Genomic DNA, 27,976 nt, shown 5'->3' on the forward strand with positions numbered 1-27,976 from the left:
CTGTGGTGCCGACGAAATTAATTCTAAATTTTTGAGGAATACTGCTGTCTACTCCTCTATACTTTTTATGTACCTTTTCATCCAATCTATTCAATGCTCAACTTTTCGCGCAGACTGGAAGGTGGGGAAGGTGGTCCCTCTGTTGAAATCAGGTAACCCGCATTCTCCTCTCAATTACAGACCCATTTCACTTACCAGCGTGCCTTGCAAAATCCTTGAACACGTAATACTTTCCAATCTTGTCTCATTTATTGAATCCAACTATTTCTTCACTTCATCTCAGCATGGGCTTCGCAAAAACTACTACTGCGAAACACAACTAATATCGTTTATACATAACATTTCTTCCTCTTTAGACGAAGGCCAAATCATTGACTGTATCTTTCTAGATTTTGCGAAAGCGTTTGACAAGGTGTCTCATCACTTACTGCTTCTTAAACTTAGCACTCTTAATATTGACCCTAATATTCTGAATAGGATAGAATGTTTTCTCAACAACCGTACGCAGTTTGTAATAGCTAACGATTCCGCATCCCCGCACTGCGCCGTGAAGTCAGGTGTTCCTCAAGTCTCCGTCTTGGAACCGTTATAATTCCTATTTTATATGAACGACTTACCTGCCGTAGTTAATAGTTCTATTATACTTTTTGCCGACGATTGCGTTCTATACCGTGAAATAACTAATCAAGATGATAACTTTATGCTTCCGAAAGATCTAGATAACATTTCAAGGTGGTGCTCACAATGGCTAATGTTCTTAAATCCGACTAAGTGCTAAGTTATGTATGTCTTAGTCGCTCGAACTCGCCGACTCCTTTTGCCTATATTATCAATGAAACCAACTTGAGCACGTGACTTCCTATAAATATCTTGGAATCCAGCTAAACAGTAATCTTTCGTGGCATGCGCACATCGAATATATCACGAACAATGCAAACAGGTCTCTTGGCTACATTCGCAGGAATTTCTAAAAGCCCCACCCCATCTGAGATTACTGCTCTACAAAACACTAATTAGACCTGAGCTAGAGTACGCGTCATCTGTCTGGGACCATGGTCAAAAAATGCTAGCAGATACCATTGAGGCAGTTCAGAACAGGTCAGCACGTTTCATCCTTTCTAATTATTCCCGCACATCTAGCGTTTCTTTATTGAAGTCAAACCTTGGCCTTAACTTGCACATTCGAAGAAAAATTTCCCGTCTCTGCCTTTTTTAAAAAATGTTTACCAAAACAGCTCGCTTAAACAAGACTCAATTTCAGAGCCTTCGTACATGTCGTCGCGTCTTGATCATCGGTTTAAAGTGTTCATTCCTTTCTGTCGCACAAATGCTTTCTCTGACTCATTTCTGCCGAAAACCAGTGCCGAGTGGAACCGCCTTCCCCCCTCCTTCGCCTGCATCGAGGAGGCATCATCTTTCAAGACTGCAATAGCTGATTATGTTTCGAATTTATCACCTTAATACTAATAATTGTTTGAGCATGTATTTTTATTATAGTTATTGTACCCACCCCCTCTGTAACGCCCTTCTGGGCCCTGAGGGTACTGTAAATAAATAAATAAATAAATAAATACTTCCACCTTTTGGGTGGGGCATCTGTCCGGATTTATTCTAACTTTGGTCGATATGGCTCTTCCTGTCCTAGTGGTGCTAAGAAGAACTTCAGTTTGGCCTAGTTGGTATTTGCTGCAAATCATATTGACCGCAAAAAAGGCGTGGTGCTAAGTCTTTTAATTTGAGAGGCTCGCACCGCTTCCGCCAGTTCTGCCCATGTGTTATGCACTCCTAAAGCCATCAGTCTCTCTGTTGATGTACACATGGGCAGTCCCAGCACTCCGTTTACGCATTTTCTCATTAGAGAATCAATCTTTTCTCTTTCCACCACTTTCCAATCCAGATATGGCGTTGCATAGCTCACCCGGCTGAATATGAACGCCTGTACTTGTTTAATTAAATTTTTCTCCTTTAGCCCTCGGCCTTTGCTGGCCACTCGCCTAATTAGGCTCAGGGTCTGCATTGCGTTATTCTGCAGCCTCTTGACGGTCTCGCCATATCCGAACATTTCATGGGTAATTAGCACAGGTTGAGCCGAACGAGTCCGGACCCTCAAACCCTCCGCTGTTAGCCGAAAGGCCAACTGAAACGAAAGTGGATCTGCGTGCGCGTCAATCATATCATCAGCAAGCAGCAAAGAAAACAGACAGGAGTGCGCCTACAATGGACCGACCGAGAGCGGGTCGCCGACTGCCCTCCCTCGAAGCTTGGCCGTAATCAGAGCCCGCGCGCTCCTGCTGCTGTCTCTCTCCAGGCCACGTGGTATCAGCTGCTATCGGCGCTTATTTGACAGCCTTCGCAAAGTTCGAGGGAAGCCTCGCATTCTGGCCGTCCACGTTTCACTGAGCGACAGGGTGCTTGTGCTACGGGTGGGCCGGCATTCCAAGTGTGACAGAGCGTGCGGCAGCTCGTATTCATTCGCAAAGCGCACGCTTGTAGGTGCACGCGCGTCTTTACGCATTCGCCGAGGTCGCCTCCTCGAGAGTACAACTACGCACCGCAGTACTTGTCGCGTAGGAAGCATTGATAACTTCATTTGCTAGGTTGTTGCCCAAGGTCTGCGACGCTTCCGTTGCCGTCCACACGAGCTTGTCGCCAAGTGCTTATGCTAACCAGTGAGTTTCAGGACTAGTGCAAGAAATGGTGCTCCAATTTGCAGCACTTCGTCGCTTTTCGGTGACGCTGCTGAAGACAAGAGAGTGCCGGCGACTGTGCCACTGTCGACCACTTAGCAGGTGAGTGGCATTTGGAATTACGCGAAAGATCACTGGCAAGCTGAAAAAAAATGTGGAGTGTATTCACAGAAAGCTCTTCGCTATGATTTTAAGGGGCAAATTCTAGCCAATCATGATACTGGACATATTAGTAAACGTGGCCGGCCATTCGAAAACACAAATGAGAAGCTTAGTGAATTCGACTCCAGTTGTATTTACTCTCTGACGAGGCACCGAAAATTGAGATTAAACCTTACGAAACCTGCCAAGAATTCCATATTTTTTCTTGAATTAAATTTTTTGGTGCTTCAATCGATAGCAACATCACTTTGTTGATCGTATTTTACTTTGCATTCGGCCGATGAGAAACCAGCAACTTACACATTTAATCGCGCTTCTCAACCTTTTTTGTTGTACTTGAAATAAATTGAATATTTTTTTGCGCTTTAGTCGTCGGCAACATCGGTGCAATAATGGAGGGTCGCATTTTTGTTGGGTCTATTTCTAGCGACCATTTTATTTTATTTCATGTGTATGAAAGTTCGGCATCATGGGCGATGTCCGCTGCTCCTGTTCTAAAGAAACAGTACGTAGCATATATAGGCCGGCTCATGCAAATGAATGATTAAAAAGACTAAGATTGTGCGTTAGAAAGCCAGGCCAGGTAAAAGAAGCATACAAACGAGATAAAATGTCAACATAAGCGGTAAATAAAAATTGGAAAGGAGTAACATAAAATCGTATTTCACATAAAACCCAATTAGCACAATTAGTGACAACGCACAAACTTTGCTCAGCAAGTAGTATATCTTAAATTTCCACAACACTCACTTTCAGTTGCCTTACCTTTGAACAAAGCACCGTTTACACTACAATATTTACACGGTTACATCACAGGTTGCAGTAGGATCAATATCAAATCAATACAAATTAAGATCAAAAACGTTAAACTGGGATGCACGATCGCAGAAAATAATTTATGAAGAACAGGTTAAAACGTTCTAGTAATTATCCGCAATTGTTGTCGTTTCCAAAAACTCCTTGCAGGTGCCGGCGGCGCGCTTTTTCATTTTCAATGCTCTTTTTTTTTTATTCAGAGCTGCCAGTTTTCAAGAACACCAAATTATCTCGTAATATTTTTTCGATTCTGAGCCTGAACGCTACAGTGCAAGAAAAAGTGATCAGCGGCTTCTTACGATTTATAGCAAGAGCACACCGCGCTTTATCCTCGTGCTATTCTACGTAAAAACACTTTGCATGCGCAGTGCCTATAGACGTATTACTGTTTCTGGAGATGCAGTTTCTATTACTGGAACGTCGAACTGTATTTCGGGGTCAACCTGAAATAGAACAAAGTTTCTACAACGGTTTTCAAACTAACTATCTCTCGACAATGTGATTGACAGTGGATGCAAAATGCTGCAAGCATTGCTATGCGAGGGAGTGACTGCGCCTTAGTTTCCGCGTGCACCGTACGTGATCACCTGTCGGCCTCTATGTTGCCTGGAATACCACAGAGAATAGGTATTCAATAGAATAAAAGTTCACGTGTGAATTCTAGCGCGTTCGTCTGTATTTTGTACCTCATATATATATATATATATGTGTGTGTGTGTGCGTGTGTGTGTGTGTGTGTGTGTCGAAAAGAAAGAAAGCCTAGGGGCCCGAATGTTATTATTCATATCATCAGAAACCAATTCACAATGACACCAAGGACAGCGCAGGGGGGCATTACTTGTACTTGTTAACAATTTTCCTACAACGTGGAAAGTAGGTGGTTTTTGTAGGTTGAGCCCGACCTTTTAGAGCGCAGCTCTTTGGCGTCCGTTCCTGGGTTTCGCGTCGTCGTCGGCGTTGTCGTCGGCCTCGTAACCAGCTCCGCCCCCCTTCCATCCCCCCAGCGCTAACAGCGACCGACTGATACCGCTGGATGCCGCTGACGCCGCTAGAGAGTCAAGATAACGTGACTGCATAGAACACCGTCGCCGCCATGCAGATAGAGGAGGAAAGGGTGTCCCCCCCCCCCTGTTCTTGTGTGGCGGATAGGGTGCTCTTCAGTTGCCGACGCGCCGGTTATTTCACGTAGGCCCCGGCACGTCGACGAATACGTGACCACCTTCCCACGGCTAGACCTGGTTCTTAGCGCTGCGGAAGCGAGGGTATCATATTGTTTGTGTCGGCATCGGCGGTGTTGTCCCTGAAACCAACTCCGCAGCTGGGGTTGACTCACTATCGGCGTCAGCGGCATCAGTCAGTCGCTGCTATCTCTTCCCTCCTCCCTTTATCGTGTTGTCCGCTTGCTGCGCGCGCTTCTGCCCCCATCGTTTGCCGCTGGGTGTACACGCCGCCCCCCTCCCCCCTCTTCCTGCGAGTCTCCGGTTGTCAAAGCGCCGGCTCGTACTTAATTCCTTTCTTCGCTCCTCCTCCAATGCAACCCCTGTGCGGTGGCAATCAGAGAGCCAGATCGGTGGCGGCGGATCTGTATATGTGCACCGCCCGAGCCGAAATTGCCGCTGCCGTTCGCCCTGTGCGGTGGCAATCAGAGCCAGATCGGTGGCGGCGGACACGGCTGTGACAACCTCGCGAGGCACTTGTATAGATCTCGTCTTTGAGAATCAAGCATTGGTGTACCAAGTCGAACATATATCAGTCTATTTCTCCGACCACAAAGCTTCCTTCATGACTGTCAAGAACTGTTAGTGGAGTCTTTGTTAAAGGAATACGTGTGAAAAATAAAAAAAAAGTTCTGTGATAGCGCATACATGTGTTGCTCGATTTCTTTGCCTCAATCTATCGAAAAGGTGAAACAGCTTATTTGCTGCGCTCAAATTTCGCATTAGGAAGTAACGTAATCGTCGGTAATTTCTTTCTTGCAGAACTACTGGAGTCAATATTTCATGCAATAAGTTATACAATATTTCATGCAGTACATAAACGAAAAGCAAATGGAGTGCACTTTCCACACCTAATAGTTTTATTCGCCAGATTTATGTCACAAAAAAAGATATAAATTGATAGAATCAAGATTGCGGGATAAAATCGAACGAAGGTTGTATAGACGCGCGCGCATCTACTAAGAAAAGAAATGTAACAGAAATTATGAGATATACAAAATGTATTGCCGTCTGATAGGCTCTATCTTCGACAAAAAAATCAAAACTTTTCGCTTAGCAGGTATTACACTACAAAAAAGTTTACTGCAAGCACTACAGTTGGGCGTGGCGGGATGCGGCCGCCGATGTTCCGCGGGCTGGCTTGCGTCGCCGTCGCTCTCAGAGTCCGGCGCACAGGCAGCACCCTCATCAGACTCGCTGCTGCTGCATCCATCGACAAAACCAGCCGCAGCGGAGTCGCCAGATCTGCCGTCTTTCGAAGCACGACCGCGGCTAGCGGAGGCGGGTACTTCTTTGTCTTCGACATTGACGATCGTGAAACATAGGAACGCGTTCCAAAATTACCGCCTCGCGCGAGAACATCAAACTGCTTAGAAAAAACAATATCTTTCCTCCTTCACGTCTCATAGCGCAGTGCGTCCGTGAGCAGACATCAAACTGACATGACTATATGAATCAAAGTGGATGAAAACTGCTGGCCGCAGGTAGGATACGAACCCACGTCGTGGCACTGCGCGTGTGATGCCCTTACCAATTTGTGTGTGTGTGTGTGTGTGTGTGTATGTACGGCACTCGTCAATGATGCCAGATCGACAGCCTTCATGGAATCGATCATGAAGCTTTATTTTAGGACTAGCAGACCATTCATTACATAGTTTATGGTTTTTAACCGCTCGTGATCTGACTTTTATTTTTTATGTAACGAATTCTTATTCTGCATGCATAAATAAATAACAAGAAAGGAAAAAGTGAGAGAAACATTCCCCTACAATGGTTTTGTGATCTGTCGTCTGCCGATAGCCATCTGTTGAAAGTTTAGAATGCGGCGAGCTCATTCTTCATTTCAATCAGAAGTGTGCGCATTTGTGCATGGAATATTCAAGCACAGTTTTTATTCTGGGAATAAATCTGTTGCACGCCTCCGTTAGCAGGCACCAAAGCAGCTCAGATGTCAACGCCTGTCAACATGCCGACATTTTCAGAATCTTGGAGAGAAGCGTTTATTTGAAAGTAATAACTCTACGCCATTTATGCTAGTTTGCTGGCACAGTTACGTCTCTAGTTAGTTTCGGCTTTTGTTGTTCTTCCTGAGCGAGATATTCCCCGAGAAGAATTATCGATCCTACCGTAATCATTTGCCCAGAAATAGTTGATGCGAAACGCAGTACACTATCGAAAAGACTCATAAATTCCGTGCCACTTATGAATTCATTGATAACCTGATTTTAAAAAGCAGCTCGCATGAAGTATCGTAAATGAGGAAAACGTGCCGTTTAAGCTTGTTATAAATACACTGCGAAATGATGAGTTTCTTCAACATGCGCGGTGCTAGCACGACGCATTAATACACGCCTCGTAATACGTACAGCGTGTTGGTCGTTGGTCTGTCACACATATTGGCACTGACAATTATACGCTGGAAGCTCTTCGTATTCCGAGTGACGGCATCATCCTAGCATAACGTAATAAGCAACCATCATCCCTAAGCGCTATGAGCGATGTGCTTATGTAAAAAAAATTACCGACGATTACGTTACTTCCTAATGCGAAATTTGAGCGCAGCAAATAAGCTGTTTCACCTTTTCGATAGATTGAGGCAAAGAAATCGAGCAACACATGTATGCGCTATCACAGAATTTTTTTTTATTTTTCACACGTATTCCTTTAACAAAGACTCCACTAACAGTTCTTGACAGTCATGAAGGAAGCTTTGTGGTCGGAGAAATAGGCTGATATATGTTCGACTTGGTACACCAATGCTTGATTCTCAAAGACGAGATCTATACAAGTGCCTCGCGAGGTTGTCACAGCCGTGGGACGCGTTACGAGCGAGAGGAACGGGATGTTCTCCCGCATTCTCCCACAACCCGAGACTCTCAGGAAGAGGGGGGAGGGGGGCGGCGTGTACACCCAGCGGCAAACGATGGGGGCAGAAGCGCGCGCAGCAAGCGGACAACACGATAAAGGGAGGAGGGAAGAGATAGCAGCGACTGACTGATGCCGCTGACGCCGATAGTGAGTCAACCCCTATCCGCCACACAAGAACAGGGGGGGGGGGGACCCTTTCCTCCTCTTTCTGCATGGCGGCGACGGTGTTCTATGCAGTCACGTTATCTTGAATCTCTAGCGGCGTCAGCGGCATCCAGCGGTATCAGTCGGTCGCTGCTAGCGCTGGGGGGATGAAAGGGGGGCGGAGCTGGTTACGAGGCCGACGCCGACGACGACGCGAAACCCAGGAACGGACGCCAAAGAGCTGCGCTCTAAAAAAAACAGCAAGCGCATCATTTAACTACTACTGAAACATGATTGAATTCACGCAGCACTAGTCAGCTGTGACTTTGCAGACAGCTCCACTCAAACCGGTGCACCTTAACAAGTTGCCCGCAGCCGCCCATCTGAAACGCTAGTGCGCATGCGCATAATCCTCATGCTGGCCATGGAAAGCGGGCCGCTGAGACGACTGAGTGTAACGTCACTGTGCATCTGCTGCCTAATTAGGCCGTTTTGCAAACAAGCTTACTGCGCGTTGCGAGGGCATCTGGGCTAGATGTATATTTGGAAAGCAAAATCAACGCACATATCGGAATCATGAGATGTGAGTGGAGAAGACCGTAAGCGGCGTTTAGCTAAAATTTTCTGCCCATTTAGTTTATGCCAGACGCTATATTGATCTTCACGTTTTGCAAGCTAGTAGCCGAAGCACAATGGGAACAGGGGCCGGCGCTAGCTGTCTGCCATCGATGCTCTGTTACACTCCGGCGCTTTCGGCACAAAGTAGTGCTTGGTCGAGAACTTGTTTCGTCGTTCTGACTGCGCCACACATGCCTGAAACTCAGATACTTATTCAACTCCTCCGGCGAAGCGTGCTCGAAATCAACTCTGACGCATTCGCCGACGGCCATCTTAGGCTCGTATACAATGCATATCAGCCCCCGAATCGCTTCCTGGCGAGGGCGCACAATGCATTGTGAGACAAATGCGTCGTCATTTGGTCCACACCCCCGCTAACGATACCCGAGCATGTATGACCCCGCTAGTCCGGTTGGTTACGTCACTGCGCCGGCCTGTATGAGAATGGCTCATCATTGTCGACCGAACATAACCAACAATCGCTGGGAAGGGCTTGCGTATCGTTGTAGTATACCGCAGCCTTTGGGAATATTATCAATTCTTCGTCATCCCCATTGCCATGCACTTAACAGTTTTGCAGTCATCAGGACTGTCATGCAACTTTAAACCAATAACATCGCTGTTTGATTCTGCGCATATTAAAGGCGGTTACCTCATTTTGCGCTCAACCCCTCCCCCCCCCCACCCCGAAAAAAGGCCTTGCTCAGTTGCCGGGCCCTCCCATGAAGAAGATTTATACGTTTTTTCCTGCACCCTTCGAGTGATTTATAAAGGCGATTGGTAAATTGGCATTACGTGAATCAAATGTCTTTCGTAAGTTTACATTTCATTGACCTCCGTTCGTTAGGTGTAATAACTTCTAAGTACTTATCATGCCGAGCGCTAAGTATCAGTTCAGCCAACCATAATTGCTGCACAATTTTTCCCAATGGCTGGCTGCAGAAAAAGTACAGAATGTAAGGGCCAATTCATTTACATAGAGGTGAAACCAAATGCAATGATGAACGCTATGGCTATTTATCTGTAGTCTTATTCTGAAAATACAGAGAGTGTACAAAAATTGGGGAAAATGTTATTTAGCTCCAAAACTCTTTGAACCTTCCGCACGCAGGGTGTCAAGTCAGCGGTAATGTGCAAGCCGGCAAAAATAGTTGCTTTCTAGTAAAAAGCTCCTGCATCTGTCTCACTCACGCCCACTCTCTTTCTGCAAACTGGTAGTGCAGCTCGGCATTTGCTGCAGCGAAAACATTGAATACAGCTTTCAAGGCTATGGTGAGAATGTAGGTGACGCCGACCGGCTGGCGGACTTGAGCGACTTGGCCACGTCTTCATCAAACATTGACGGGTCAGTGCGCTTTACAGTCTTGCTTGCATTATTCAGAGCTTGATCGTCTGCTCATTGTCATCGGTTTACGCACTCTTTCCTTGTTATCCGGCCAAACCCTTATCGGGTATAAACTCATCCTTAGTGTCGGCAACCTTCACGGATTTTTCGGGTCTTGATGTTTCAGTCAGGAGTATACCAGGAACTATCGTCACCATCGTGTAATCACGATGAACGCAGCCGGAGCACGCAAGAAAGAAAACGCCATTTGTCTCCGAGACGCGATGCCGCGTCCGTGGCAAATGAAACGTCGGGCTGTCATCGTGCCGTCGTCATCACTGTGAGGGCTTCGCCAATACCGTCACTGTTGCCGCCGTCGTCGTTCTCGCGGTCGCCGTTGTGCCGGCATCGTTGTCAGGCCATCGTTATGTCCGTCAATATCGGGCCAGCTACCGTTATTTTGGGTGGCGCGAAAAGCTTTGTTTACTGCTTTGCGCTCTCCTGTTTACTTTTGTTGTGTGAAGGAAGTAGAGAAGGCCGGCTTATTTAGCGCCGGCTCTACTAAAGTCTCAAACCATGCGCCATCAAGATAAAATTGAGAAGAGAGCAAAATGAAAATTTAAAAAATTATTTGGGGCGGCTTATACCTCTGCCACACGGGCACAGAAAATGAGATTAGCTGGCTAATCCGTTAAACTTTAATGTCATTTGCGGGGTAACGCACATGGACATGCTTAATGGCATTAAAGCCTAATGCCATTCGCAACGTAGTGCGTTCTCGTAACTCGCATGGCCGTCGAATCCGTACTCTCGTTCCCAATGTCTCCACATTCTGACGAGACTAAACGGATTCGCAGTGAATAACAATTAATATATTCCTCACTTTATTTTAAAAATTGTTCTTTCTCACGGTGTAGTGCGTTCTTACAATTATTACAACTCACTTGGCCGTCGAATGCGTACTCTCGTTTCCAGTGCCCCCGCCGGGACCATGGTGACCACATTCTGACGATATTAAGCTAACTTGTAGATGAAAACAAACAATGTGTTATACAATTTTTTAAAAGGAGCTCTTTATTTTCGTAGAGAACGGCAGGCGATCTTGCCGCTACGCATCGCTAGAGCAATAATTGTGAGCGCGTCAGCCAGGACAAGCTGTTCGATCGCACGGCACTGGCTCCATGCCTTGTAGGCCTTCGAATTTCTCGACGATGTTTGGCTGGAAGAAGCACATACACCCGAACAAACTGGAGCACATGGTCAAATTCTTCAGGATGTCTGCTTGAGGTCTTGGAAGCTGTGAGCGGCATTTTTCCAATTTCAATGCTTTGGCTACACTGTGGATTGGCCGTCGAGCTAGCTTCGGCTTCAAACAGTTTACGGCTGCGTGCAACGATGACCTTCCTGAAGTAAACTACGTACAATACGCCTATTAATGTTTATCACGCCATTTCTTAAACATCTGCTCCCTAGATAACTGCTTTTTATTGTATTACGATTGGCAAGCAAACTTAACCGTTTCACTGCAGCGATCGCCATCGCAGTGTTTGATGTCATTAGGTATGCGCGTGTAGCAGCGATCAAAACATAATGACAATAACAAACTTAAGGTCTTAAACTTTTAATGCCGCAAACCTCGGTCGTGTGGCACGGATATAAACCTGCTCAAATTGCCTTGTTGGTTTTAAAGAATGCATTGACGCAAGGCTCAATATTGATTTCGACCAACTGCGGTTTCTTAACGTGCACCCTAATCCCGGCACATGAGCGCTTTCGCAGTCTGCCTTCGCCTTTACACGGGGTTGAAAATGACCGCAGCGTTGTGATGAGCGGCGCAGCCACTAAGCAACCGCGAAGGGTCTGTAGCAAATTATAATTTAACGAAGAAACACTCTACATACTATAACACAAGTCGGAAGCACATAGTCAGTGTTGCGTCACCATTGGCGACAGCACCGGAATCACGGCAAAGTGACTTCATCACTTGACCACATAAGATTCGGAACATGCCCCGAAACTGCAAATATAAGTGACATCAAATATTACACAAACGCACAATAAGCTGAATACATAGACTCAAGTCGCATTCAAAAAACGCAACCTTGGCACTCAGGGGCAGTTCGTGAGATTGCTGCACATCAAAAGAATAGCGAGGGTCAATGGCAGCACGCCTCCGCTTATCAGGACACAACAGTGGCCGGGAGCGTTGCTCACTGATAACGGGCATCCGTCAGGCAAGTTCAAGCTGTAACGCGGACAATCTTGTCGATTTTACGCCGGGCATCTTATGTGCTCCGTGATAGCGTTTCGTTTTTACGCGGCCTGCATGCTTTGCTGGGGACCATGTTCACTCATGAGTATGTGTATACTGTCATCTTCAATAGCGGCTGCTTGTGCCTGATCATTCCAAGTTCTCCGCGTCACGTTTAAGGATTCAACAATTTCGCTCGTGAATCTCGGATTCTGTTGTTGAGCATATTTGCCAATAGAAGATTATGCAGTTTCGAAGCACATTTTGAAACCTGCCCGATGCGAAGGTTTCTTGAAGTACATAAATAAAATGCCACGAAACTGTTCATATTGCGCAGCGCGTTGGGCAGCATAGAGATTACGTGTACACCCGGCAAATCGCAAGATGCAGAAACACTCAGCACTCGACCGTGGATTACACAGTCTCCAAGATCGGCGCACTTTACTATTTCCCTATCCCTACCACTGGCCCGCCTTAATTGAAAAGAAGCCGACTAAGCAGACGCGCCAAACCACGGGAAAGAAGCCATTGGAAGTTTGGCTTTCATTAGAAACTAATGCCCTTGGAGAACTGCACTTGTTGCAGTGAAAATATCTAGGTAAAGTATTTCTGATTTCACTGCGTAATTCTGTAGAGAAAAGAACCAGCTACCTGCACATCTGCAGCGGTAGTATATTGAGACTGCATAATTCTTGGCTGATTTGTTATATGAGTACTCTAGTGTGTGTGAGGCGTTTGTCAAGAAAGCAGCAGTTGTCATTGTTAGTCAGCAAGCAGAGCTACCTTGGAAATCTTGGTTTTAAAAGCAACCTCGCGCATCTGCAATAAATGTCTGCACAGGACGGATGATATAGCTTATCGGGAGGGTACATTCGTTGGAAATAACGATAGTGATAGAGGAATATCGCATTCATAGAGCTGGTGTGCATGAGAGCGTCCAAAACGGCCATGGCAGCCAGTATGCATGTGGCGGTATATAGAACAAAGAAATTTAGTAGCGTACTTTGCGTGTGCCCTCAATATGCGGCCGAACGAAGAAAACTCAAATCTACAGCTGACAGCATGGACTCCCGCCCATTTTCAGAAGAAAAGTTTTTGGGCGCGTGGAGGAGTATTGACTGTGCCCAACGTGCCATAAAAACACTTTTGAACTTTTTAAGTGAGACTGGTTTAGACGATCGCCTCTAGAAGCTGTGAGACGTGTAGTCAATGCGAAAAGTGTATGCGCACAAACTTTTTGTGGCAAGATTAGTTTTTGTATGTACAAGATTACTCTTAGTGTATTGCGTCTCCAGTGCGCATCCGCATATTGGACAACGTGTATATAGTATCTCATTGTACCATATCATAATCATCCGCCACCTAACTTTCCCTGTATTTCCCACTTCTCCATTCCCCAGTGAGGAGTAGCAGGCTAGAGACACGCTCCTCCAGGCCGACCTCTCCTCCTTACTCTCCATTAAAATCTACTCCTCCTCCTCCTCCTAGTAGCGCGCGAACGGAGTAAGAGCTTTTACGTTTTTAGCGAACGAAAAGGGATGAGAGACAGAAGAACGACGCGGATGTAGCGCTGCGTCCACGTCGTACTTCTGTCTCTCGTCTTTTTCCGTGCGCTAAAAACGTAAAAGTTATGGAATACCAACGTGCCCAAACTTAGGCTCTGTGAAGAGCTTGTTGAGACTCGGGGTAGCGTTTAGACAAGGGATCCTTCGTATCATGTGTATGAGTACGTACTTGAGTAGGAGAGAAATACAGAGAGGGTTTATTTCACATTATCTACATATTGAAACAAGTCGTCAAATTCGAGTCAGAGCTCGCACATATCTGCAGATGTCGGGACACCTCAGCAACCCTCTCACTGTACCAACGGTCCGTCCGGTTTTTAAACGTTCTTCCCTTGTTTCCTACACAACGGAATTCGATGAGCTTGTTGCGGCCAATCGGAGGTGACGTATTGTGCACAGAACTCTGCCTCTTATAACCAAGATTCGAAGCAAAAACGACGCATTCTGGAGGCAAAGTTCGTTCGCGCTCCTTGCTCGAAACAGTTCTCGCTCGTTACCGCCTCGAGGGAGGGCGGTCGGACACGGTGGCTTCTAAGAGGGCCGCTTGTTTGGACGTCACAGTCGGTGCCGGGCACGGCTCTCATCGTCTGGGCGCTGGTGAAGGGGGCTTTTTTGGGGGAAGCACCCGAAGAATGCGTACGTCCGAGCCGCCGTGGAGGCTCGGACGCTGTATACCAGGACACTTGTGGCTCCGATTTCGATCGTACCCGTACGCTTCTAAGGGCCATACACGTAGGAGGATTAAGGTCGTTCGATGCCTCTGTGTTTGGCGACTACGCCATTCTAAGAAAACAGAAACAACAACCGTTCACTGGGTGGGCTGCTTGCTTGCTTGCTTGCTTCCTTGCTCACTCACTTGCTTGCTTGCTTGCTTGCTTGCTTGCTTGCTTGCTTGCTTGCTTGCTTGCTTGCATGCTTGCTCGCTCGCTCGCTCGCTCGCTTGCGTGTTCCTCACTTGGCGCGCTTACCCACTACGGGGATTGACCAAGAAGCCGGTGGTTAAAGGTCAAAGGGAAGGGAAGAGAGCGAAACCTAAAGGAAAAAGTAAAATTGAGTGAACTATAATGTTTATGATAATTAAGAAATAAATTTACTTGTTAGATACAGAAATAAAATTTTTGTAAGTATATATAAACAGCATATGTTGGGGGGTTTTTGGTGGTATTAGAATAATTTCGAACACACAATCAGCTATTAAACGAGCTATCCAATTATTGATTTCAAGAATTATCGTGGTAGCCTTCTTGTCTCACTGAGATAGTCGTAAATGGCCATGCAGATGTTCCTGTGGCTAAAGCCCAATGAAGAAGCCCCGAAGGAGAGGTATTTTTGAGTTATTAAAGAACTACCTAATTTCCGGAACGAAAATTTGAATTTCGTCCTCCGATTGCTAAATCGACAGCTTGCTAGTAGAAAGTTATAAATGTTTTCGGGTACCTGGCAGGTAGGAGACAAAGGGTACGGTGCCAGACCATACCTGTATAGGTAAAAATTTCATGGTGGGACGCGGCAACGTTATTTTGTTATGAAGATTTCTTAATTACGTATTGGACACCATTTATTGCCCTATGAAAGGGACAAATGATGAAATTCTGTCATTGGGAATTTTAGTTTTGCAGTATTTCAGAAAAGAGAAGAGTTTCTAAACCTAACCGAATGACATAACGAACATAACGCGTCCATCAACGGATATCCGCGCAAGTGTGTCTGCCATTTTATTTAGGAGTCTACCACGATGACCTGTAACCAACATATCCACTGCACCAGGATTACGTTTATTCTGAGTTCGTCTTCCTCCCACTCCCAGCGACAGTGCCCGAGCTCCACCACCGCTCTTTTCCATTACATTATCTATTTTCTCTCTCGCTCTCTCTTTCTTCCACGCTTTGCTGACTCGCAAGTACCATCAGTATATCACATGTCAGTCTGGCGCGCTGTTATCTGTCGAGCAATAAGCGAGAAAAAAGCATGTGTTTGCATCTCTTCGAAGAGTTTAGATTGTGAACGAAAAGTGTGAAGGGTCTGCTGAAAGACATTTCAGCACATCAATGAATCCTGCGATCACGACAAGCGGGGCATTGTGTTGACGGTTCTGCTTCCCCACAATCTATTCACATATCCCGCTAAGATGTACCATGTTTAAGAACTAACCAAAGCGTTCTGTGCGCATGAAAACCAACTGCATGTTCGTAGCAAACACCTGCAGAAGCCTCCATTATGTTGTGTTCATATTACCAGAATCATTGGTAGTGCTTAATCAACAAAATCAATTATTAAACAAGTTGGCTTAGCAATTTGCGGACAATTTCTGTACATAAGGCCGACAGGGGACATTTCACCTCTTTTTGAGTTGTTTGCAGTTCATTACTTCTTTTTGATAATTTTAGGACTGATGAGGCAGATGGCGGCCGAAAACTGTACCAGAGTGGTCAATTCCTGGTCTGGTGAGGGAGTGTCTTTGTTGAAGCTTAGTGAGCCTTCCTAATTTGGTTGCACTTTGTCTAATACGGCCGTACTTCCTAGCGACGTTTTTTTCTTTTTTTTTAAGCCGGTGGCAGGTGCCACTCCAAGCCTGCAGATGTAATGTACTGGGGCTTGATTCAAACTTATGACCTTCAGATCAAAAGCCCGATGTTGTACATCTACTTCACACCACCACGCATGGAGACGCAATCACTCCAATGCTATTCATTGTATGCTTGAAAGAAGTATTCAAGTTATTAAACTGGGAAGGCTTAGGAGTGAGTATCGACCGCGAATATTTCAGCAAGCTTCGGTTTGCAGGCGACATTGTCCTGTTTAGCAACAGTAGGGATGAATTACAATGGATGATTGAGGACCTTAACAGGAAAAGTATCAGAGCGGGGCTGAAGATTAATATACAGAAGACAAAGATAATCATCAATAACCTGCAAGGGAACAAGAGCTCAGGATCGCGAGTCAGGCTCTAGAGTCTGTGAAGGAGTACGTTTACCTAGGTCATTTACTCACAAGGGACGCTGATCAGGAAAATGAAATTTACTGATGAATAAAAATGCGTTGGAGTGCATACGGCAGGCATTCCAGATTCTTTCTGGGAGCTTACCACAATCACTGAAAATAAAGGTGCATAATTCCTGCATTCTACGGGTGCTGGCATATAGGGCCGAAACTTGGAGGTTGACAAAGAAGTACTAGAACAATTAAGGACCACACAAAGAGCGACGGAACGAAAACTTGTAGGCGTAACATTGAGAAACAGGAAGAGAGTGGTGTGGATTAGGGAGCAAATGGGTATAACCAATATTCTAATTGACATTAAGAGAAAATATATAGGTCTGGGCAGGCTATGTAAGGCCTAGGATGGATAACCGGGGGACCATTAATGTTAGAGATTGATTGCCAAGAGGAGGGAATTGCAGTTGAGAACGACAGAACTAGGTGGTATAATGAAATTAGCAAATTTGCAGGCGCAAGTTGGAATCGGTTGCCGCAGGACAGGGGTAACTGAATATCGCAAGGAGAGGAGTGCGTGCAGCGCGAGACATAAAAATAGGCTGATGATAATGACTTCTATTTTGCTCACTTTAATACCCCTTGCGAAACCATGACGAAGCTATCAGATGTCAGTACTTGTGCGCAAAGGGGGCACAGTAGGAAATGTCAGGCCGATAGTAGTGCATCGCAAGCAATTGAAAACGATGTTTTCTGATGTCATTAACAAACCTTGTATACGAACAACATGACTGTAAACATAATACATAATGAAGTGGTTATTCATACAATACAGACTTCTTAGAGCGGAGCTGTCTTACGCTACCTTCCAGTGGTTCGTGATGTGCGTGTGGAAAAACTATCATCATGTAAGCCGCATTTACAACCGCATGAGCCATTACTTAAGGGGGTATGAGCCTGCAGGAGCTTCGACTCTAGAAATAGGCGAACAACGCGTAGATCACGTACAAGTACGCCGATCCATTTGGCCGCCTGGGCATCATAATGTGCGGCGACCCACGGCAACTGCCTCCGCTTTGTGCTAACGAGGTATTTAGCGAGCACGCGGACACAGCGAGGTGTTCAGCCCGGAGGTGAAGTGCACCGTCTCTCCTACTTGTCGTTGCGACAGGTTGTGCGTCAAAAGGACGCAGAGTTCTCTGCAATCCTCATGAAATTCGCGTACAGGAAGGCCCTCCAACGCGTCGTCGAGAGTCGGTTCGTCAGCGCCGATAGAGCCTTGATGGTCGCGCCCGGTGCTGTGCGACTCTTCACTCAAATAAGGAGTGAGTGAGCGAAATAACCTTAACTCAAATAAGGACGTCGATGCGTTCAACACCGATGTTGCCCTTCAGTGTGTCGGAGACGTACACGAGGCTAGAGCAGTTGATGTGTACCTAGAATACAGGCCCGACGGCGAGTGTGCTTGCTCCGAGGCGAAGGTGGCCGGTTTGACGCATGTCGAAATGGGCAATTTGCCCCATACAATACTGATCGCTCGGGGCAAGCCCTACGTGGCCACGTTGAACATGGAAGGCCGGACTCGCGCACGGTGCCCTCGGTGTGCTTCGAGAGATCGAGTACAGGGAAGGCGACGCCCGCGATGTAGTGACAGCGTCAGGAAGCGATGAGCGTAATAAAATGAATTCAGTACATGTGCATGCTTCTAGATGCAAGCCATTTTGTGCTTCTCTGATATAACAAAAGCGAAGAAAATGAGAAGAATGTTGAGTAGTGGACATTCTTTGAGCGGTACGCGCTCCAGCGAAGTCTCGCCTTTGAAGACCAATCCTGGCCGTCCAGCGCACCAGCGATCGGGCCGGCAGGCTACACCTGTCGGTCCCGTCGTGGGATTTGCCGGGTGCCTGTTTTATCGCATTTCGATGGACCCAATTACAACGAAGGCGCCAAATAACAATACATGTTTATTCACTCATTCACCCACTCACCTGGTCACGCTTTGGAATTGCATATGCGGTTATTCAGTTAATATTTAGCTACTGTAAAATGTGCTCGAAGAAACGAGAGGTTTCCCATTTTTCATTTAAGCTGTGTGTGCTTGTTCCAAGTTACTGGATAAAATATGACTGTCGTTGTTCTCGGTCACGAGCAGAGCAGAATTCTGACTGGCGAAGGGTGACGCGTATGTCGTCAAATGTATGCTCTACCACATTGAGATGTCTTGAAAATGGAATATTTGGCAGCGCGCTGGCATAACCTCTGAACTTATTTAGATGAAGCCTAAAAATATATTTTGTCACGTAGTATAGACGGTGAATGATACAGCGGCGAATCTCGGAATGATGAAACTAACTTCTGTTGGGTGAACTTGTGCCCACAAAAGATTCCCAGACTCCCAGCACAGCGATAGCGTCGAACACGGTCGGCGATTGTAAAAATCTTATCAGTGGGATAAGCGCGTGGGAATTCAGTCATTCAATTTTACAGAGAAGTCGCTGGTGCCCATGTCTCTTCCAGAAAGTTCTACACCATTCGCGTCGCGCATACATGAAATTAGATTACAAAAGGTTCAGTGACAACAGACAGTATATTGAACCATCGATAACGTTCGAGAAAGTTCCGATACATGCAGACACGTCCTGTGCTGTGCGATAGCGTTTGTTAGACGGTGATAAACAGTCACCCGATAAAGATAAACAAGTACACGTGTCAATACTCTTCTCTTCAAAAGCATCGTCCCGATGTTACTAGCAAACACGAAAGCGAAAACAAAACCACGCATGATAAAAAAAAACAATATAACAAAGAAACTAAGTCCCTAGGTTCGTCAGGTGCCCTAGAAAGGCTGAAGGCGCATCACGTGGATGACTTCAGGTAATGCGCGGCACCGCTGTGACTGCGAAGTGCCGTCTGGCACGAACTCATAGTCCAGTGCGCCAGTGCGTCGGATGATCTTGTAGCGTCAAAAATGGCGGCGTTACACTTCCTGCTCGCTAAGTACTCGTCGGCGTATCCGAGTACACACCCAAAAACGCTCGGCGGGATGTTAGTCGACGTCGCGTCATAGAATATTGTCGGCTGTCGGTCCTCAGCTGTTTCTTGATGAGCAAGTGGGCCAGCTATCGGTTTCCATCGGCGCGCTCGAAATAGGCAGCGACGTCGACATTACCTTCGATTCCTATTCGTATCTTATTTTTCCCCGTCTATACTCTGTGGCGGATTCTTGTTTGTTAGAAATGGTGTGTCACACCACCAATGACTGGTTCTACTTTCAGCGTTTATGGTTGCTTGCATAGCACCCCCTTTATGCTGGCACAACACACTTTGCTCCATTGGCTGGTGATCAAGCTCTCAAATGTGTGGAGCTGATAGACTTGTTCAATATCTAATCTCACCCGCCGTGGTTGCTCAGTGGGTATGGTGTTAGGCTGCTGAGCACGAGGTCGCGGGATCGAATCCCGGCCACGGCGGCCGCATTTCGATGGGGGCGAAATGCAAAAACACCCGCGTGATTAGATTTAGGTGCACGTTAGAGAACCCCAGGTGGGCGAAATTTCCGGAGTCCTCCACTACGGCGTGCCTCAAAATCAGAAAGTGGTTTTGGATCGTAAAACCCCATAATTTATTTATTTATTTTTGAGTGGAACCGTTCTGCTCCTAATATACTTCAACGCATAACAAAAACCAGAGCGGCAAAGCTAACTTAAAGAAACGGGCCATCGCGCAACGCATATTACATTACACCTATGCCCCACGCACGCCCCTCAACGCACGTCTTGGTCTGAAGCGAACTGAGTTAGCCTCCCCTGCCTACACACAGATAGCTTTGACCTAAATCGGATTTTGGTTAGTCGCCTAGCACGTAATGGCAATTACGATGTGGCTGGAATGCCAGGCATGGCTTTCTTTAGTTATTTTTAAATCGGTGTTAGGTATTGGCACTTTTTCAGGAGATTTAGGGCCATGTGCTCACAATAGGGAGGATGAGTAGATAGTGGAAGTCTACCGGAAAATTCGGGAGAGTTGGCAGCGTGCTATAAATGCTTTAGAACCACCCTATATCATCCGCTGCATTACTAAGATTACCAATTAACTGCCGTGGTTGCTTAATGGCGGTGGTATCGGGCTGCTAAGCCTGAAACTGTGAGTTCGAATTCCAGCCATGGCGGCCGCATTTCAATGGGGGCGAAATGCGAATAATGGGCAGAATAAGAATAAGAATAAGAATGGGCTGGGGTGCGTTTGGCAAGCATTCCCAAATCATGAACAGCAGGTTGCCATTATCCCTCAAGAGAAAAGTATTTAATAGCTGTGTCTTACCAGTACTCACCTACGGGGCAGAAACCTGGAGGCTTACGAAAAGGGTTCTACTCAAATTGAGGACGACACAACGAGCTATGGAAAGAAGAATGATAGGTGTAACGTTAAAGGATAAGAAAAGAGCAGATTGGGTGAGGGAACAAACGCGAGTTAATGACATCTTAGTTGAAATCAAGAAAAATAAATGGACATGGGCAGGACATGTAATGAGGAGGGAAGATAACCGATGGTCATTAAGGGTTACGGACTGGATCCCAAGGGAAGGGAAGCGTAGCAGGGGGCGGCAGAAAGTTAGGTGGGTGGACGAGATTAAGTAGTTTGCAGGGACGGCATGGCTACAATTAGTACATGACCGGGGTTGTTGGAGAAGCATGGGAGAGGCCTTTGCCCTGCAGTGGGCGCAACCAGGATGATGGTGATGATGATGATGATGAAATGCGAAAATACCCGCGTACTTAGAATTATGTGCACATTAAAGAACCCCAGTCGGTTTTAACTTCCGGAGTCCCCATTCCGGCATGCTTGTTTAAAAAAAAGGTAAAATCACATAAGTTATTAATATTTTTACGATTACAAATTACACTGTAGTAAACGGGTGGGCTAATATATTTCCCTTTGCATGTCTTCTACATAGTTTTCATGCAGCGTCCATGAACTAAAGATGCCTGAATCAAGTGCCATAAATTCGAAGGTAACTTCCAAAGAGGCCGTTGTGCAGGGGCCACGTACTGTGTGTTGTGCAAAAAATAGAGCTCTCCAAATTCTAGCAAACACTTATTTCTCATTCGCGTCTTGTTATTGTGTCGGTACTGGGGCTTACACAATGGCCGCACCAGTCACACAGTTTTAAGCCTGTAATGGCCAAACGCGGAGAGGGCACATGATCGGTTTAGGTATATCTTACCGTGCTATATACGGGTATGCGCAATACATACATGTGGTGCGTGTATTACCTAATTATGTTAAAAAAGCATATACGGCGTGTTCACTGAGATGGGTTTTTTGTTATCACCATCGAGAAAGCGTTCTCAAGGCAGCTCTCATGGCAGCAGCAGGGTTCCTAATCATGCACTTCTTTGCCACGACACCACTTACAGTCGAAACAGTATCCTACTTTGCCACGGGGCTATCACAAAAGTAATTCTCCATCCTTATTTGACAATGTAAATTTGACCTGCTCAGAAGCATCGTTCATCCGCGTAAATTTTAGACACGTCAATATATTCCCTGCTAAGCACAATCTCATTTTGCAGCTCGTCCAAACCGGCCGACAGAGTCAACTTCAGCTACCGGAACCAGACATGCTCCAAACCGCTATCTCCGGACACGCTTGGCACTTGCGTCGACACAGCTGCCGAGAAATTTGGCGACCGTGTGGGTTGGGTGTTCGTGCAGGAGGGAAAGCACTGCACCTTCGCTGACTTCAAAGTTCAGGTGAGCATCTGAATGCCTGCGCTTGTGGCGGTGATGGTGGTGTTGTGACATTGCTGGTCTTGGTGGTTATCTTGGCGTGCTTGGCCGGCAGAAATTCTGCCCGAGCGCTTCATGCACTATTAGCGTACATGTTTCAGCAGGCATTCACCAAATATGCGACTTGGAGGAAAGCGACCGGCAGTCGTAAAATATTTTCGCTTATTGCTAGGGCTCCTGCCAGGAACACTACAAAGACCACGTGTGAAAGACCCCGTTTGTTTAGATCGCGATGTAACACCTCTGTGGCCTTTTCAAGCTGCGAGCACAAGCCAACATAATATTCCACATCACCAGTCTCATCATATATACGGGATGAGTGCTTAAATAAATCGTCATTATTTAGCTTTTGTTATGTTGAGTGCTGGACGAAGCCCTCTCCCAGCGATCTACAAATGCCCCTGTTTTGCGCTGGCCGATTCTCAGTTGTGCCTTCAAATTTCGCACTTTTAACCTCCCACCTGATTTTCAGCCATCCCTGACTGCGCTTCCCATTTCTCGGCACCACTCAATTACTCCAATACCCGGCAAGGTATCTGCCCTACGCATTACATGGCCTGCACATGTTCACTTTTTTTCTTTTAAAGTCAACTAGAATATGGACAACCCCTGTTTGCTCTTTGATGCACGCCCCTATGTTCTTAACTTTACGCCTAACAATTCTCGTTTCATCGTTTGTTGCACGGTCCCCAACTTCTACTCAAGCTTCTTTAACCTCCAAGCTTATGCCCCATATGATGGTAGCGGTATAATGCGATGATTGTAAACTTTTCTCTTCAACGATAGCGGTAAGCGTCCAATCATCTTTTTTGTAATGCGTGCCATGGGGGCTTCAAACTATTGTTATTCTGCAAATTTCCTTCTTCTGATAGGAGTTCTGATAGAAGTTCTTCTGATAGAAGTTCGCTTAATCGGTGTACATAAGGATGCTCCTGCGCTGACTGCCGATCATGACGTCTTGCCACTCTATTGAACATTACCTTCGTAATCAGCATTATTTTCAATCCTAATCTGACACTTTTTGCGGTTCAGTGCCTCAATCATTTGTTGTCATTCGACCCCAGCGTTGTTGAACAGGACAATGTCATCTGCAAACCCAAGGTTGTTGACATATCTACGATTAATCCTCACTCTCAATTCTTCTGTCTAATAGCATTAATACTTTTAAACACGCTGTGAATAGCATTGAGCACATTGTGTTTAATTGTCTGACCTCTTTCTCGATCGGTATTTTTCCACTTTTGCTGTAGAGAATTAAGCTGCCTGGGGACTCTTTGTATACATATTTCCCGTGATAATCACGGTCGCTTCATGCGCTATTTGGCGGCGCCATACAGTAGCCTGACGTCAATTTTATTGAACCGAATACATTTATAACGTATGAAATGCATTATAAAGGTTGGTCGTATTACGCAGATTCACTAATTACCTGAGGGACGACATGGAAATGATGTATTTTCGATTGCCCCGTCCTGAAGTAAGCCTGTTCTCCTGGTTTATTCAAGTGTCCCCGAGTATACTGGAAGTTACCTTGGGGAAAACTAAATAATGTACGAAAAGAAATGTGTACGGCTTTCTTTAACGTTTCCCTTCTGATTGAGTAGTATAATGTTGGTATTCTTACAGCTCTCTGGTAGATTTGAATTCGGGAGGCATAGCGTATAAAATGATCCAAGTTTTTGAAGTGTATTGTCTCCCTCTTCTTATATGAAATCAAGTTTCGTTCCATCTTCTGCCGCTTTTCTCTTGGACATGTCTTGAGAAGTTATCTGAACCTCATCGCCAGTTACACGTGGAACTTCTGTAACCTGTTCGTCACTACTTCCAATGAACGTGCGGGGCAGCTCTGGATACGGTATAGGTCAGTATAGAAGCCTTCTGTTGGCTTTAGTATATTATAGAAATTTCTAACGACATAACCCTGCTTATCTTTCACTGCCTACATCTTGCTCTTTCCCATGCCGTGTTTCTTTCTCACGGGTTTCAGGCTGCTAAAGATGTCCAATAGGCATCGGGCATGCGCTTGTCTAGCTTCCCGTATTGTTGTGAATCGTGCAAAGAGCCGGTATCAAAATCACGGAATTCAGATGGAATGAAATCGGTTATTTAAATTGTACATAAAAGCAACTAAATGCATTACAGAAAGAAGTCAAACGAAAGAAATAAAAGAATCGAAGATGAAGACTTGGTAATACTGAGAGGCATCTGAATTTACGCATGCCAGTAAGAATGAAACATTTTCGAAAATTCAGCTTGTGGTCTCCGCCTATATAGTGGTGCTCCGCCGGGAGTCACCTAGACCACCGCGCGGGTCCGAGGATCCGAGCCCCTCAGGGGGGGACGATCAGCTCAGCCGCGTGTGTAGCGTGTGCCCGAAGCGGACGCTCGTTCTGTCTCCTATGGGAGCGAAACAGAGCGCCGCAAGGAGAAGGCCCAGAGTACAAGGAAGGCGTTTATTGTACGACCACCTTGGCGTTTCGGATATCTGTATACACCCGTTTCGGCGCGGGGCTCATGAGCCGAAGCTCCCGCAAGTCAAGGGGTGACACTCAGCTATCTCAAAACGCGGTAGCACGCCGCTATACGGGAGGATGGCTCCCAACGACCGTGCTACCAGGGCAACGTTCTTTCAGCTCGGGGTAGCCTCCGAGGGCGACTCGGCGCAGTACGACCGCGCACGTCAAGTGAGCCGCGTCTCTTTGGCGTAGCCTTCAGAACAGGAGCAGCGAATAGGTACGCAACCGCCTCGGGTCGAGGACCTTCGGCGAGACCGGCCAACCAAAAGGGATGACCGGGAGAATGGGAAGTCAGTACGCACCGTTTCGCTGTCCGAGAGCTTCTCCCCGCGTTGCCGCTCCTCGGTCGACTTGAGTCGCCAGGAGAGAGAGGGAACGCGGGTTCCCGCCCAAACAGACCAATCGGGTGAGCCCGTGGACCGTTCGGGGGCGGACGGCAGCAAGTGTTTTACCGTGTGTTTTACGGTCCCGCTGCCGTTCGGCGCCCTCGGAGGAATGAGAGAGAGGGAAAGCGGTGGACCGCGCGCGCGAAGTTCGAAAGCGACCTCGCCGCGCTTGGCTCCTATGCCCAAAACGTGCTGCGCTATGGCGCTGCAACGAAATGGGCTACGCAGTCCCCACACTCTCCCCTCCTAAATCGCCCTCCCACCGGCCTGACGTGGTCAGACTAGCGGGGCGCGCGCAAACCTCAGCTCAGCCCAAACAAATTTCTATAATTGCTCTTAACTAGTGGCATGCATGTCTACACTAAAATAACCATGAAATAAAAAATAATTACTGATAGCTACAAAGAAAACACGAACCGAAATCATATTATAAAGTTACATGAGTGTAATATTATTATGAGTCACGGCATATACAAAAGGCAAAACACACACGCAAATAAACAAACAAAAACAGAACAAAAACAGCAATACAGAAGTGGGGGGGGAAACGATAATAATGTTTCACCCCAACGAAGATTATTTACAGTTACACAAAGAAACGCGTATATTGTAGTAAACGTATATTAAGTAAAAAAGTATTAAGCAAAAAGGTATTAAAAGTATATTAAAAGTAAAAGTAAAAGTAGTATATTGTACAAAAGACAAGATGATAACATAACAAAACAAAATGATAATAATATTGGCGGCCCGGACAAGGAAACTGGCACTCACGCGGAGTCCCATGGCGCTATGTTCGTGCCCACGCTCCCATGCGCAACGCCCGGTCACGGCCACGAAAGCCCCCCCAGTTCGTGGATCAGTTCGTCAGTATGACGCGGGGGTGTGGGGGAAGCTCCGCCGCCGGTCACCCTGGTCTCGACGCCCGGTGCCGTATTCGCCCCGATAGCCGCCGTCGGGGTCAACGCACCGACCATTGCCGCGAAGCCGGGGTTGTCTCGCAGGCGTTGCCGGCACAGGGCCGCCAAATCCGAGTCCGCAATCTTCGGGCCGCTTGGTGCCGGATTGCGGTCGCCAGCACCAGCCTCGAAAAGGGCCCGTTCTCGAGCCCGGTGCAGAGACCCTCGGAAATGGGTCTGCGAGTAGACCGGCGCGGCACATAGCCGGCAACAGCGGACGCCGTCCGGAAGAGGGAACTGCGCTGCGGCCGAGCCGCTCGTTTCGGCCACCGTGTGCCCGCGGAATGGATGGGGCGCCAGGCTCACCTGCCCATCTCGGCGAACCCGCCTCTGCGCTTTCCATGGGGCGCTGCTGCAGAAGGCCAGGGGCGGCGCCCCATCCTGCTGGCACGTCCAGGTGGCCACACTCCTCGCAGCCCGGTCCTGCCGCCGAGCACTCGTCTGACGCGGCCGGCGGTTCCTCTTGGATGTCCGGCTCCGCCGAGGGGCCGGGCCAGCCTCCACCAGGTCCCGTTGGGAGCCAAGCCTTTCTTTTGCGAATGGCCCTGGATGCTGCAGGTCGGAGTCGCCGCGACGGTCGCCGTTTGTGCAGGAGTGCGCAGCCATCGATGTTGCACCTTGCGCCTTGAAGTCAGGGAGACAAGTGCCCGCGCACAACGCGCAAGAGTTCCGGTGGCGCCCGGAAAAACGCGGGAAGCCTCCCCATTCGCCCGTCCGTCTCGACCCCCACCGAGGCGGCCACTAATGCACACACGGCAGTACACACACACAAACGGCGGTTCAAAGTTGCGCCCAAGGAAGTGGGCCAGGACCGCCGGCGCAACCCTATCCCGTTACTCTATGCCATAAAAACATCCCCTCCGTCAGCCGGGGGAAGCGAGGTGGGTCTCGCGTCGCGGGCCGCAGTGGTTTTCGCCCGCCCTCCCCCGGGGAGGTGCGAGTAGGGGCACAAGGTCGGGGATGCCACTGGCGATCTAGGGCGTCCAAAGAAGCGCGCACGCACACTCGCCCCGGGCACAGGCGCACTCACACACGCACACACCACCCCCACGCAACATGTTCACAGGAATGCCGCCAGACGCGCGTACACAAAGCGGCTGCGGCCAAGTCACAGAGCCCGACAAAAGAACAACAAGCGTCTTGCGCGCCTTTTCGGCAGTCATCACCACAACCCCGCAACACCGTTACGACTGTCCTCCCGCATGCGCACATCCGGAAGCAACAGCCAGGCGACCGCAGCTTCCCTCTCGAGGGGAAGCTGTAGCCGACGTGCAAACTGGCCTCCCAAAAAAAAAACACATACAAAACAAAAACCGCGACTCCCCGCCGCGTTCCCGCGACGGCTACCGCCCCGAATGGGCCAGCGAAGAAAACCCGCGACACAGCACTGGCGGCCAGTTAACTACGCGGAAAACTGCGGTTCGCCGCTATTTACAACAAAGCAATACAAGGACGCACACATGCTTTTGAAAGTAAGAGCACTTACATGCAACAAAAATAAGTATTTACGTAGGAGCAACACGCAATAGGATATACACACTGAAATGAACATGCACTTAGAGCAAAATTACTTAGCATGGGCTGCGGCAAGACCTCTTTTCGGGGAACGCCCGTCGAGAAAGAAGCTTGCCTACTGAGGCTGCGCGTTGCCTGAGGGCTTTCGGTGGCGGAGAGGGTCCGCCGTCCGGCGCGATATCACACAGGTGATCGCTTCCTCAGACTGTACCGTTTGTGGTTGGCCA

General features: G+C 47.4%; 1 protein-coding gene across 1 annotated transcript in view; it reads left to right on the forward strand.

Moving 5' to 3' along the window:
- The first annotated feature begins 2,321 nt into the window (after positions 1-2,321).
- Positions 2,322-27,976, forward strand: part of LOC135907286 (medium-chain acyl-CoA ligase ACSF2, mitochondrial-like) — a 145,332-nt gene continuing 119,677 nt past the window's right edge. The window contains exons 1-2 of the mRNA XM_065438975.2: positions 2,322-2,789; positions 22,160-22,340. Of these exons, the coding sequence (XP_065295047.1) occupies positions 2,695-2,789; positions 22,160-22,340 (276 nt within the window). The 5' untranslated portion in view covers positions 2,322-2,694. The remainder of the gene's footprint in view (positions 2,790-22,159; positions 22,341-27,976) is intronic.

Source organism: Dermacentor albipictus, chromosome 7 (genome assembly GCF_038994185.2).
Source record: "Dermacentor albipictus isolate Rhodes 1998 colony chromosome 7, USDA_Dalb.pri_finalv2, whole genome shotgun sequence".
Classification (NCBI taxonomy): Eukaryota; Metazoa; Arthropoda; class Arachnida; order Ixodida; family Ixodidae; genus Dermacentor; species Dermacentor albipictus.